We start from the raw sequence: 13,729 nt of genomic DNA on the forward strand, positions 1-13,729 counted from the left end.
AGCCTGTTCTGTTGCTTGCCTAATGTTTTCTTTCCTGGATGTGTACAGATGGGAATAGCATCTGAAGTTGCTCTCCCTGCATTTCTTAACTAGGAAGAAAAAAGCTTGAGAGTAAAAAGCATAGCGGCTGAGCGCCACTTGCCGTGGGATGAGAGCGTTTCTCATGTTAGAAGGTGGCCGATTGGTGCATTTAGCAAATGGTGCTTCCCTCAAGCGGTTAGCAGACGAAGTCACCCCTGACCCACCCGAATGCACGTAGTCCTCTCTGGACAGCCTGTCTCGGTCATCCTCATGCTGGGCGCTCTAGGTGCCAGCTTCCCAACTGACTCGTGGCAGTTTGGTTTCACCAGCGTGCTTCTCATTTGCTCAGACATCTCTCGTGGCCTCTCTGATGTGTGCGTTGCTGGCTTGGTGCCCCTCCGCTTCAGTCCTGAGGGACGGGCCTCTTTTTAAGACTATCGCCACCATGTCTTCCAGCCACAGTCGTAATGGAGCTTTGAGTTCACGCGTCCTCTGGGTTTGCAGTACATGACTGTTCAGCTATCCATAAAATGGAAGTCTCCTTCTATGTCATGGGTCGTAAAACAGTCACGCTTTTCAGAAAAGCTGCTTGTGTTACTAACTACGATGATTTTAAATCAAACCAAAGAACTATCATGTGATGCAAAGCACACTCTTTTTAAAGCTAACAAGTTATGGTGACCGTGGGTATGTTTTTAAGAAATTAGGAAGTGTCATGTCTTAATCTGTAATGAGAATGTAGTGTACGCATGTTCTGTGTGTGTCAGTTTATATATCTTGTATTTTAAACTGTGGTACCATTGTAATGTATTGTGTGAATGTTGGTATTATTCTGTAAAGTCGGAAATGTTTGAACAGTTTCTACTGTCTACTTACCCAAACTGTTCCCTTTCTAAGCTAAATTTGCCTAAAGCATTGATATTAGAATATAATCAAGTTTTAGAGGTTTCATGTTAATTTATCAAATTTTCCTTCATAAATATGCTCTGTTGCAGACTAGATGGCGTACACTGGGGGGGTAAACTTCTGTTTCGAGCCCCTCCCTTCCCTTACTGAACAGAAGATACAGATATGGGGTGACCGTCGCTCCTACAGTTGTCTGTCCCCTTCCTCTTCCTTTTAAAGTGATCACTTACCTAGAACTTTAATGTTTTGAGAACCTGGGTCTGAGACAAACCATAGTCAAGGACTTATAATGCTCGTAAGTTAAGCCTTGCTTTTCTGTCTGCTACAGTCCCAGGTAAAGATGAGGGTCAGGAGAGGGGCTGTAAGCCAGCTGATGCCCTGGCCAGTCTCTGAGGTTCGAACATGCTGACTTCCCTGTCAGTTAGCAATAAAATTACATTTAAACCCTTTGTATCATGCATCTGATTGGATTTTCTTAGGGAAATGCTATCATTTGAATTAATGGCCACATCTACGATGGTTTTAGAGAGCACTTAGATATTCTTCTACTGCCAACAGTCAGGATCTAGCAACGTCTAAGATCTGCTTGGCACCCATGGCCCTGAATCCTTTGTGCTTATAGGCGGCATGTGGGTTTAGCCCAGATCGCTCAGTTCTGTTGACCAGAGACCACAATGGCGATCACTGGCCACGATCACTAGCATCTTTTCAGGTTGCTATGCTGGACTGAGTGGTCTCTGCTCACCATGGTCCGCGTTTCCTGTCAGTGCATAAATAGGACCAATACCAGCCAATTCCACCACGCTATCTCCTCCCTCAGCATTTCAAAAGTCTCCAGGTCAAGAACCACTACAATAAAATAGAAGGGAAGGGCGTGTTGTCTACAAGCTTGTAAACTTTTGTCTTCCTCTCTCACATTATCAGTCATGAATGCAGCACAAGTGGAAATATCTGGGGTTAACAGTAGGCATGGGAAGCAGCTTCTAGAGCTGATGCCCTGAAGACTCGCAGCAAGTGAGCTCCTTTAGGGGGCAGTTAAAGCCAGGTGTGGTGGCACACACCTTTACTCCCAACATTTGGGAGGCAGAGGTAGGCGGATGGATCTCTGTGAGTTCCAGGTCAGCCTGGTCTACAGAATGAATTCAGGACAGCCAGGTCTTTGTTACACAGGTCGTCAATGCCATCGTATCTCTGCAGTTCTGAGCCCCTGTCACCCCATGGCTTACCTCAGAAGGAAGCCTCCCTTTGTTTTCCCTCCCTGGCTGTTCTGCTGAGCCGTATGTTTTGACTCGGCAGCGCTCTATGCTACCTTGCATGGCACCTACTCATGCTGCTGTCCAGTGCCATTCACTGCTGCCTTGTGGCTTTATTAAGTCTTTATTTAGTCTTGGGAGATACTTAGCCATGGGAGCCAAGGACAGTGGCCAGCCTGTAACCTGTAATCTCGGCACTGGGGTGACAGAGGCAGGCTTGCCATGAGTTTGAGGCCAACCACAGCATGCAACCTTGTCACATTAATAACAATAATATTAATAAACAACTATAGAGCTCCCCCTAATTAACAGAAAATCTAGTGGAAAATTCACCAACTCTTAACTAAAGCATTGATCAAAATGATCGCTTTTAAAATAAAGTTGCGTCATTAAAGGGCTTCCTGGAAATTGGTTCTCCGTACACAGAGGCAGCCACTTTCAGGGTAACAGTGTCTAGCAGTATATGGTTTTTTATAAACAGCCAGATTTCCAAGACTCTAAAAGTTCTGTTCCTCTAAGAAATGATGTATGTAGGACCAGAATGAGAAGTTAGGCCTGAGGAGTGCAGACCAGATGTGGCTTGGTCAGGTTTAGACAGTTTTAAAGGGCTTTGAGTGATGTGTGAACATTTTCTAGGTGGTGTGTGACCTGTGTATTACAGTGGTATATTGCAGGCCTCTTCACTCACTTCTCTGTTTTGGTGCACCATCGCCAGATGGCTTGCGACGCAAACCAATTCTTAAAAGGCATGCATTTTCTAACCACGGCCTTGCCAAATCCCAGGATCTTGGGACCCCTATGTCACTGTGTGAAGTTTGTTTTCAGATCTTCAGACGTCACTAATAATCTTCAGGCTTAACATTACATTAGACTTAGGCATTTCTGCTTAATTTTGTCTTCCTTTCAGCTTTAGCCTTGATCCTCAGCTGAAAGTCTTATTTTGTGCCAAACAGGGGCCTGAAAGAGCCTAGCTTGCTGAGGGAAAAGGTCGAAAGGTCAAAAGAACCCCATACAGATCTGAGTCCTCTTTCGACTTATTGTAGTTCTTCCTTCTAGTTCTCCTAAACCATCTGTGGGGATCCATGGTGAACCGAGCTCTTGCAGTACCTTATATTAATCTAACCTTCATTTGTCAGCCCCAGTCGGGCTGGTTATTTGAGCTATACAGGAAGCCTCCGTCAGAAATGGGTGCTATCAGTCTACTGCCCATCAGTGATGCCCATCCGAGAGGTACAGCCCGGAGTTACTGATGATAGCAGATCTATAATTAAAGTGGTATTTCCATTTCAAGACCTGTTGTTAACAAGTGCAGGGCAGCAAAAATCCATGCCAGCTGCCCCTTTAGAGCCTGCCGTAAGAATAGCAGTGTCTGTGGAATAGCTGCTCCCTTGGGTGGGGATCCTGTTGGCCTGACTCATGGCCACATGGCCTGCCAGGAGAGCCTGAGCTGTCTCAAGGATCTGTCCAGACTGCAGAAGTACTGGGTATGATGATGATCAGCACCCTCCTGGCCCAGGAAAGAATGTCCCTAACGTCTTGCTTATGTGGTGACATTTAGCTCGCCGCCTGCAGCTCAGCCCCTGGGAGAGCAGCGTTGTTAGCAGACTTCTGACGCCCACACATTCGTTCCTGGCCAGAAGCAAAAGCACGGCCGCCTTGTCTGGAGACACAGGTAAAGCCATCCAGGCGGAACTTTGTGGTGAGGTAAAGTCCTCCTTTTGAAGCCTGTCCGCTCTTCCCACGTTTATCTAACCCCACCTCCATTCATCCTAGTATGTGCTTCTCTCTGTTGGTGTTGGCTTTATACCCTTGGCATTGTTTCCTCTTTACATCCACCCTAACATCTTATCTGGACACCAGATGTCAGGCAGGCAGATGACGTCCCTCACCTGATCAGATGGCCTCTGTCTGTTAGATTACCAGGGGAAAAAAAAAGGTATCACTTAAACCTACCTTTCTTTCTACCCCTGTATGTCAACAGATGACCAGGGGAGTGGATATAATGTAATACCACTCTGCAGACTTGGAAATAAACCATCATACTCCTCTGACTGAAGCATGTAGTTTCTTACCCTGGCTGCTTCCTCCCACTTCTCTTATGTAACCTAGTATCTGGAACCTTCTAAACTCTGAAGAGTTGAGAAGGCTACTTGAAATGTCACGGAAAACATAGAACATACCTAACCTGGCTGTTACATTGAAACTTTTTCAATGTCAAATGTGCCCGAAGGAACCAAGGGAGTGAACTGAAAGTAACTTCAGCGTATCCAGCTGGTAAGACCGACCCACAGAGGCTTTGAGTGGCATCTCTGTATTGGGGTCACGGTGTATTTCCCAGCTCTCTCAGCACAGTGTCTGTGGAAGCAACCTAGCCACCCCTCACTCTCTGCACTTAGAAAACCGTGTGCCCTCCTTGAAAAGTTCCCTTTAAAAAGGACTTGTTTCTTCAGGCTCACTAGTCTGCTGCACAAATAAATGTCTTGGTAGTTCTGTGGACTTTGCAGTGTGGTACCCAGTTCGCTAACAAGTGTCAGGCCCTGTTTCTCACTGTCCACCACACCTCTCTCTCTCTCTGGAGAAGAGCGCTGCAGCAGGAAGTCTGTCACCAGGCCGCTAAGAGAATCTTAAGGTGCTCACCCGTCCCTCTGAAGGAAAAGGTGCAGCATTTTAAAATAGGCTGTTTTATACCGTGAATTTCCTACTTCTTGGCAAGTAATGGAAGCAGTCCTCTGGTCCTCTGTGTGTTAAATCATCCAGGCTGCTTGTCCACCCTGTCTGTGGACGCTCCACAGTGTGTGGCCATCAGCGCACCCGAATCCCATGTTGTGTGCTGTCTTGCTCCACAGCTAGCAATGTGCCTTCCTCTGCTGTTTGTGTCAGCCCTGACCCTGACTTTCACCCCTTGTTTGCCCTTCCTTTCCTTCGCCGCCCGCTGCCCCCTCCCTCCATGTGCTTAGAGGGGTACAGTCGATGTCAGTGAAAAGCAGAGTAGACTTTGAGTCTTTGCTGCATCCCTCCCTGGGTTAGTACTACCTACTCCGCTGACGGCTTATATTTAATGAGATTAAAGACGCCTGGTTTTTATAAAGATTTCTGCTTGGACTCATGAATGTAAATATGTCTTAGTTGTCTTTCAGGACTGTGCTGTCTTTATTTCCCACAGTACCCTCTGGATTATTAGTTTCTCTTTATTTTAGTTTCTTTCTTTCTTCATCTTATTCCCAATTGCCATTGGCAAAAGAGGGAGCTGTGTCCATAGGCAAGGTTACAGTAGCAGTTAAGACCCTTGTCCCTTAAGGTGCTCAGCGATCGCAGGACCCTTCCCCGCCCACCATAACCCTGAGCGAGCAGTAAGGCCCGAGTGTTGGAGGAGCCCCCATCTCACCCTCTCATTTGCAGTCACCACTGTGAGTTGATCTTACCATGCCAAGGTCTTCCCAACTCTGCAGAATGTGTGCGTGAGTATTAGAGGGCAGGGTTGAGCGAATCGGAACATGTTAGATGTGCGTGTCAGGCCTATAATAACCGTTAGCGTTCTGCCCTGCCAGTTCTCCGTCCTGATCCCACCACTCCGGCCTCACCGTCTTTGTCCTGCGCTCTGTGTTCCCACTGAAGACCTCAGTGGTTAGGTTAATGCACCCTTGACTGCCGGGAGTAGTGGAGGACTTTCTCGTCCTCTGTAATTAAACCATACAGGACACAGAGCCTGCTACGGGGGTGTGGAACACACAGGCCTTACTCTTACCGTTCCTTCAGAAGAGTGGGGTGGTTCAGTTTGCAGCTTCCAGGTTTTCGGTGGTAGACGTCCGGAGTTTAATACCTTTGGATATTTTAGTGCTTATTTCAGCCAGGAAGTATTTTTTGAAGAATTAAAGTTGAGGATTTTTAAATACAGATATTCTTAAACTAGATACAGTGGCACACACCCTTAATCCCAGTACCCAGGAAGCAGAGGCTGGCAGATCTCTTTTGAGTTCACAAGCCTGGTTTTCATAGCAAATCCCAGTGTAGCCAGGGCCACATAGTGAGAAGAGAATACTTTCTACCCATACTGAACGCTTTTTCAACACTACAATAAAATTAGATTGCACCCAGAATGGTTTCTGCAAATATTCATTTCTCAGTTCACACTGAAGGACAAAGAAGTCATGTTTCTGATTCCTTCTGTTCTCAGTGTGAGCCTTGATCTCCGGACAGGCCTGCTGTCCAGGGTTCCTTGATCTTCAGGCAAGGTTAATGACTTCTGGCTTTGCCTGGACACTGGGCACCGCTTTTCCTGATTACTAACTTGGAGAAACACCCTGTGCAGGGCATGGATTCTGCAGTGTATTTGATTAGCTTGAGAGAGTTTTGTATTAATGAACCCTTTCCTTGTCTGGGAAGTGAAAGCGCCTTGTGATTCTTAAGGGAAAAAATCATTTTCCAGTACTTTCCCTAGTGGTCACCACCAGCAAAGGCAAGAGGCCCTCCTACCTCAAAGTACAAATCTACCATTCACCATTAAAGGTCAGAAGAAAAGCTCTGTGTCCACTCCCACGTTCTTGTAAGGAGAACAGAGGAAGTAGCAATGTTTGAGTTCACTGTAAAGAAGGGTATTCTGTTCAGATATAGGAAGAGAGGGTGCAGCTTCCAGTCCTCCAGCTTCCTTCCCCTTGAGAATGAGCCGGAGATCCCTGGAGACACGTGACGGGACTTTTACTTGTCATTTGGCAATGGTGTGCAGCTCAGCCATGGTCCCAGGTTCCATCCCCAGCAGAGAGCACAGCAAGCTGTCGCAGCTGTCTGTAAATAACAAATTTTTTAATTTATGATTTTAAAAATTAAGATTGCCATAAACTAAGTAATTTTGAGGTTTTATTAGTAATGTTAAATTTACCTACATAGGACTGATGAGATGGCTCAGAGGTTAAGAGCACTGTTTGGTCTTCCAGAGGTCCTGAGTTCAATTCCCAGCAACCACTTGGTGGTTCTTAACCATCTATAATGAGATCTGGTGCCCTCTTCTGGCCTGCAGGCGTTCATGCAGTCAGAGCACTGTATACATAATAAATCTTAAAAAAAAAAAAAAATTCTTTACCTACATAAAAGTTTCTTTAAAGGCTTGGCTCAAAGTTGGGTGTGGTCCAGACTTGGAGCCAGTACTCCTCCAGATGCTGAGCTCATCGTGGTCAGCCCTGGTCTACAGAACGAGTTCAAGACTAGCCTGGGCTGTACAAACACATAGCAAGCACTTGTCTGTAAACGTTAGGAACTGCTGCCGGGGCTCTTCCTTCGCTGCTCACACGCCAGCACGTCAGTTAGAATCTACTTCCACAGTGACCAGCTGAAACAGCTAGGCTTGTGGTTCTGAGTGACTACTAGACTCTTGGACTCGCCATTCACAGCTGACTGTGGCTGGGGAGTTGGACGACAGACCGAGGATTAGGGGAGACAGACTCTGCCATTCCTAGCAGCTCAAGCCTTATCTTAGGACAGACTCTACAACTATGGTGGGGCCTTCAGGAAACTCAGTTTCAAGCCAACCTTTGCTAGGGACACTCACAAGAAGTATGACACCCAGCAAATTACAGAAGAGAAGAGAGACCGGGTTGCCTGGAACAAGATAAGGCCAAACACAGACCGACCTGGAGTTATTTCCAGAGATCCCGTGAGGTTGGCCAGTTGTATCTTCCCAAAGCCTGTGACCCTGACAATAACCCTGTTCCCTGAGAATGAAGCCAGGTCCAGGAGAGAGGAGGTGAAGCTGAAGAAACCCCAGCAGCTCTGTGCATTGAGGAGACTACAGAAACACCAAGTTGGAGACAGTAAAGGGGACCTGCCATGTCCACTGACGCTTATAACCCCTGAAGAGCGCATTGCACTGGGAATGCAGGATGAGGCCAACGACCAGAGTGGTGTTGAGAATCCGCCCCACCGCACTCTTCCTGCAGAAGGCACCCTGCCCAACCCCCATGCCTGGAGAAGACGGAGCAAGTGGTTCACCGCCATCTCTCTCCAGTCAGGGGTAACGATGCCAGTGCTGATCCATCTGTCGCCATCTTACTGCATACAAGAACTATTGCAGACACCGGGAGACAGGCCCGGAAGACAGCATCTCTCTGGGTAGTCCTGCCTGTCCTGGAACTCACTCGTGTAGACCGGGGGCTGTGGACTAGGCTGGTCTGTAACTGGGAGACCCACCTGCCCCTGCCTCCCTCTGCTGGGGTTAAGGAGAGCTTCACCTCTGCTAGGGTTGAAGATGACATCTTGATCTCATGGCTTCTGCCTCTTACCCTCTGATTCCTAAGCACTACTAGGTGGCCATCCCTTACTCATACAATGCTTGCCCAACTTTTTGGTATTGTGATATTATTGTTTACACAGTTCATGTTCAAGAACTGAACTGCAACCGAGTTTTTTAAATGTGCAAAAATCCTTTTAAGTAGATTTACAATTTTATCTTAGACTGAATTCATAGCCATCCTTAGCTACTTGTGCCTGCATATTGCCCCTGGGCCATGAGTTGGACACAACTGTCAGTGATCACACACTGCCATGGTGCTTTGCCACACTACTGCCCAGAAACAGTGAAGAGATCTAAAGATTTGTACCTCTAAAACTACTCAAAAAACTTCCTCCTTTGAACTATTTTTTAAAAATACGTATCTGTCACAGTAGTAATGTTGTACTTGGTCATAAGCCCCAAAGACACCAAGGGGCCAGATCCAATGAAATCGCATTAGGATCTCTCTATTACAAGCTCGGGCTTGGGCTTCCCGCCAACCCTGACACAGCAGGATGGGAAGGTGGAGCAGCCTCCCGCCCTCATCAGGATGAGATTTTATAGGGAATGAAAAGTAACCAAGGGGGCTCAGGCTAACAGACGGGTGGTCTGAGGCAAAACCATGAACAATCAGTCTGAAAGCACATCTGAAACATTCAGGCTAACCTTTGATTGACTGTTGCTAGGGAGTAGCTAGGGAGTCACTGTGGCCCAGGACAAGCTGTGGGGTCCTTCCTGGTACTTGGGTGCAGCCTGGGTTCAGCTGCAGGCCACATTCTCATGCCTTTTTTCTCTCAAGATGGAGGCCTAGTGCCAATGGAATAGGTCTGGCCTCTCAGTAAACTCTAACCGATATAGCAGGTTTGGAAGAAGCCAGAATTTTTTGGACTTAGCTAAAGATCTTTGGAGTATTTGCTGCTATGGTGACTAGAGTAAACCTGATTTTAGTGGGTCAAATATTGTACGCAAAGAAGAAATAGCTATGCCTTGTACCTCTTATAACAGGTTCCGAGGGAAGCTTATGGCTAGGATAGTTCCTCACCGTTCTGTGGGCTTTGAATAGGGACTACTCCATCCCTAGTCAATAGTGGTTCAAACTCTTCTTAGGTATCTGCTGTGGTCTTGTTGTCCCTCTCTTTTCTTCTTGTACCAGTAGGTAAGTCCAGTTCACTGATAGTCAGACCAAAGGATAACTTTAGTCTTATCTAACTCCTTCCTGACTCATGGTACACAGGCTGACGTAGTATGAAACCCACCCCGATAAGCCTGTAAGAGAAATCTGCCCTTCTTAACCTGAAGTTTCTCTCCTGGAGCTTCTGTCACCTTGCGTGCTCCAAATTTAAAAGAAGAATTGCATCTGAAGGACAATTCATCTCTTCAGGATTGGGTCATTTGTATGGGACCCATTTCAAAAAAACAAAACAAAAAAAAAAAAAACAAACAAACAAAGAAGTGCCACAAGGAGCCAGATTTGCACAAAGTAATTTTATACATGCCATTATCCTCAACCGTGGTTTCCTTCACTTTTTTAACCAAGATCTTTTTTTAGTGAGATCTGAAATTCTGGCACTCGTGCAATGTTAAATAAACTCCCTTAACCCCGTTGTGTAGTGACGTGAGGAATGTCCGTGCTCCTCTGAAGATGGGTGGCCTAAGTTCTGTCCTCAGTGAGACTGTCGTTGCATTCAGCCACAGTGGCAGTCCTAACTCACTGGTGTTCTCCCCATTTTAAATAATTACAGCCCATCTCCCCATATTTTCTATTCTTGGCTTTGGGTGTCCATCTTGCCTTCAAACAGAGCAGAGATCTTTTCCAGCTGTTCTTAACTATCCATGAAACAAATTTCAAAACGTGGTGAGACTTGGTCAGGGGCACATTGTATCTCAGTCATGTTACCCCTGAACTTGGCTCTTGAGACAATCGTAGACCGTACTTGGCTGTTCACATGCTTCCTGGTCCTACCTTTAGTTCCGATGTAGAGATAATTAGGGAAAAAAAAAAATCTGTCCATAAGCCAGTCTTCATTTAAAAATGTTGTCACAAATACAGGGTTTTCTCCGAACCATTGGTCTGTGGCCACAACTGTCCACAATCAGATTGCTTCTATGCCTTTAGTCATAACTGAAACCAACCAGTAGTATTACATTCCAGCTCTGTCAGCCGGGCACCTCCCAGGTTTACAGGTATAAGGAGAGTTGAGGATCTCGGGGCTGGGCACTCTAGGAAATAACATCTTCTCCCCACTTTTTTTTTTCTCTCATCACCTGCTCCTCTCGCTCGCGCTCTCTCGCTCGCCTCTCTCTCTCTCTCTCTCTCTCTCTCTCGTGTAAAATCACCTGTGCTCTAGTTATCCCCATTTGTCCTCATTTAGCATCTTGCAGCCCCATCACCACGCCCTTCAAAACTGCACACTCTAGAAACCCAGTGGATCGACCAAAACTCTTTATAACGCCGCCCGAGGGCTCTGCTCGGAGGAGGACCATTCACGGGATATCGGTGAGTACTGTCTGGAGAGGCCCGTGTGCACCGGGAGTCAGGCCGTTTGTCTGCAGAGTGGGCTCTGCCCTAAGGAAGACTCTAGGCACAGGATCAGGGAAACTGCTACACCCTACCCCACCCCACCATTATAACCCGAGCTGGCTGTGCTCCTGCCCCTCACTGCCTCTCACTTGCGGGTCTTGCTCTCCTTAAACATTTGAAGCTGCTCTTTCCTAAAGCACAAATGAGTGGCAGGTCTATTCTGCTGGGACCTTTGTACAAGTAAGTAGTTAGGAAGCATTTTCAGGGTCAGAAACCATGCTGCCTTTGAAGGAAAATAGACCTGGCTTGCTGCCTCGACCTTTTAATTTTACCCCAACCATAAAGCTGGCAGACCTCTGAGGGTGACTCACTCAAGGGGGTTCTGCCTGCCACAGCCCCTATCTTAAACACGCTGGAGGATTTGGAAACAGTTTCTGTTGAGTAGGCAACGCTTGTAAGGCTATTGGGCGAGTGTTTGAAGGGGAGGGTAGGTAGTATGTGTACCCTGAGCGTGTGCTGTAAATGCAGCAAGGTCATGAGTGTCTCCTGGAGTTCATCTTTGTTTAAACTGTGAGCTTATGTGCTGTGGTTGGAAGATGCAGACATTGCTCTCCGGCTTTGAACCCTGGACTTCAGTCATGACGTCCCCGTTCCACCACACGTCACCGCTTGTCCGGCACGGATGATAATGTGACCTTGGTTGTGGAGGCTAGAGCCTTAAAAAACAAAATAAAAACTAACAAAATTGTGCCAGACAGAGCAGTTCTCATGTTTAAAGCTGATGGGTACTTTAAAAGGTTTTGCTTAGAGGCATGTGTGAGGGCTGTGAGAGCTTGTGGGCCCCATCAGTGTGGTTCATAACTGAGGCAGGCTCACAGCCCTGCAGCCAAAGGTGAACCTACTTCTGATGTCTGTGAGCTGGGACTGCACTCGCTTCACGATGCTTTGGAGGTCCTAGCCTCAGACAAAACGTGACAGGGAGCACCTTGGGTGCATACGCAGTAGGGGAAAGTATTTGCTGAAGGGAAAGTATCTTGACACCTTCTGAAAGTGGTAGAAGCTAAGAAGGCCTGCCAGCCTTTGAGCTTTGGTGGTTCTGTCTGTCGATCCTTCCCGTGTGTGATCAGCTAGACTTGTCACTGCCTTGTGATCAAGTGTTTTTAAAGTGTGTACAGGCTAGGGATGTGGCTCAGTGTGTAAAGTGCTTGATGCGCGTGTGAGGAGCTCAGACATGAACGGGAAAGACGAGTGTGGCCTCATGGCCATAACGCCAGCATTGGCATATGGACAGACAGACAAACAGATCCACGGGCTTGCTGGCCAGCCCATCTCGATGACATGGCAAGCTCCAGGTTCAGTGAGAGACCCTGTCTCAAAATACGAGAAGGGGAAACAATTGAGGAAGTCACGAGCCCCTGACTTCCATGTGTGCATAGACACCAGCACACGCATGTATACATGCACACACCAAGACGGGAGTTGCAGAATCATGCTAAATCTAAGTTTCTGAACCGCCACACTGTTTTGCCTAGTGACTGCACCCTTTCGAGTTCCTGTCTAAATCATGCATAAGGATTCCAGTTTCTTCATGCCAGCACTCGCTGTTTTCTGTGTTGGTTTTTATAATGTCCAGTTTACTAAGCATCAGGGATTCCTCATAATTTTGATGTGCATCTCAGTGGCATGGCACATCTAAGGGTGTGTGTGTGTGTGTGTGTGTATGCTGCTGCCGATCCAGTCTGGGCCTTGCACATGCAAGTGCCTTAACACCAAACCTGTACCAGCTCAGGCCGGTTTTAAGTCAGGGAACAAGTTGTTGCATTGTCGGAGTTAAGTGTTTATTCTAGATAATGGCTCCCAGCCAGAGAGGCATAGGTTGCCTCTTCAGTCTTCTGTGGCTTTTGACCTATAGAAATTTTTGTTTGATGTTCATGTGTCCATTTTTATATTGTTTCCTGTGCTTTGGGTCCATAAATTAGTAACAAACAGGTCCCGTGATGAGAAACTTTTCTGGATAGTATAATGCCTTGTTACGGTTTTAAGACTCATCCATTTTGAGTTCATGTTTGTTGTATAAAGGAAGAGTCCGTTTCACTGTTTCTCATGTGAATATACCACTTCCTCAGTACCATTTGCTCAAGCCTGTCCTTCCCTTGTTGAGTGGTCCCAGACTTCACAATTTCCAGACTATTTGATTGGTCAGCAATCCTGCATCTACATGCCAGTACCATGCTGTTTTAACTGTTACTACTCTAAAATATATTTTAGAACCGGGAAATCGAGCAGTTGAGTTGGTTCCTTTTCAGATATTGTAAACCCCTGCATGTTGGTCGGCAGCTGGTTGACTTGAGCAGCTCTGTGTGCTCAGCATTGTGGAGAGGGTTCAGAGGAAGGACGATTGTAGCTATTGCTACCCATTAACTCACACCAGGATGCAAACCACAGGAGTGAGAGTGTGTGTGTGTGTGTGTGTGTGTGTGTGTGTGTGTGTGTGTGTGTGTGTGTGTAGTGCCCAGACAGGTGGCTGGATGTAAGAACAACAGAAGACTGAAAAGAGAAGGACAGAGCCCCAGTTTGGGCTCTCATGGCCATTGCCAGTTCACTGTCACCTTGATGAAGACTGTCAGAGGGCATAGGTCCATTCCCTGGAAACCCAGATGGTCAAAGTTAGGCCCAGGTACCTCACATTGTGCTTCTCTTTCTGACTTCCCCACTCTGTCCTCCTTGATCTTATCTAAGCCACATCAAAATATTTTTACAAGCTAC

General features: G+C 46.8%; 1 protein-coding gene and 1 pseudogene across 13 annotated transcripts in view; both read left to right on the forward strand.

Annotated features, from left to right (window-relative positions):
* Positions 1-13,729, forward strand: part of Map7 (microtubule-associated protein 7) — a 128,261-nt gene that overhangs the window by 100,954 nt on the left and 13,578 nt on the right. For 6 of the 12 annotated variants that reach the window (XM_087655347.1, NM_001198638.2, XM_087655336.1 and 3 more), the window contains 1 exon segment: positions 10,815-10,939. In XM_087655347.1, the coding sequence (XP_087511473.1) occupies positions 10,815-10,939 (125 nt within the window). 12 annotated transcript variants of the gene reach the window in all.
* Positions 7,584-9,901, forward strand: LOC148006856 (methyl-CpG-binding domain protein 3-like 2B; annotated as a pseudogene). Its single transcript, XR_015649068.1, has one exon. The product of XR_015649068.1 is annotated as a methyl-CpG-binding domain protein 3-like 2B (transcript).

Source organism: Rattus norvegicus, chromosome 1 (genome assembly GCF_021556685.1).
Source record: "Rattus norvegicus strain SHRSP/BbbUtx chromosome 1, alternate assembly SHRSP_T2T, whole genome shotgun sequence".
NCBI lineage: Eukaryota > Metazoa > Chordata > Mammalia > Rodentia > Muridae > Rattus > Rattus norvegicus.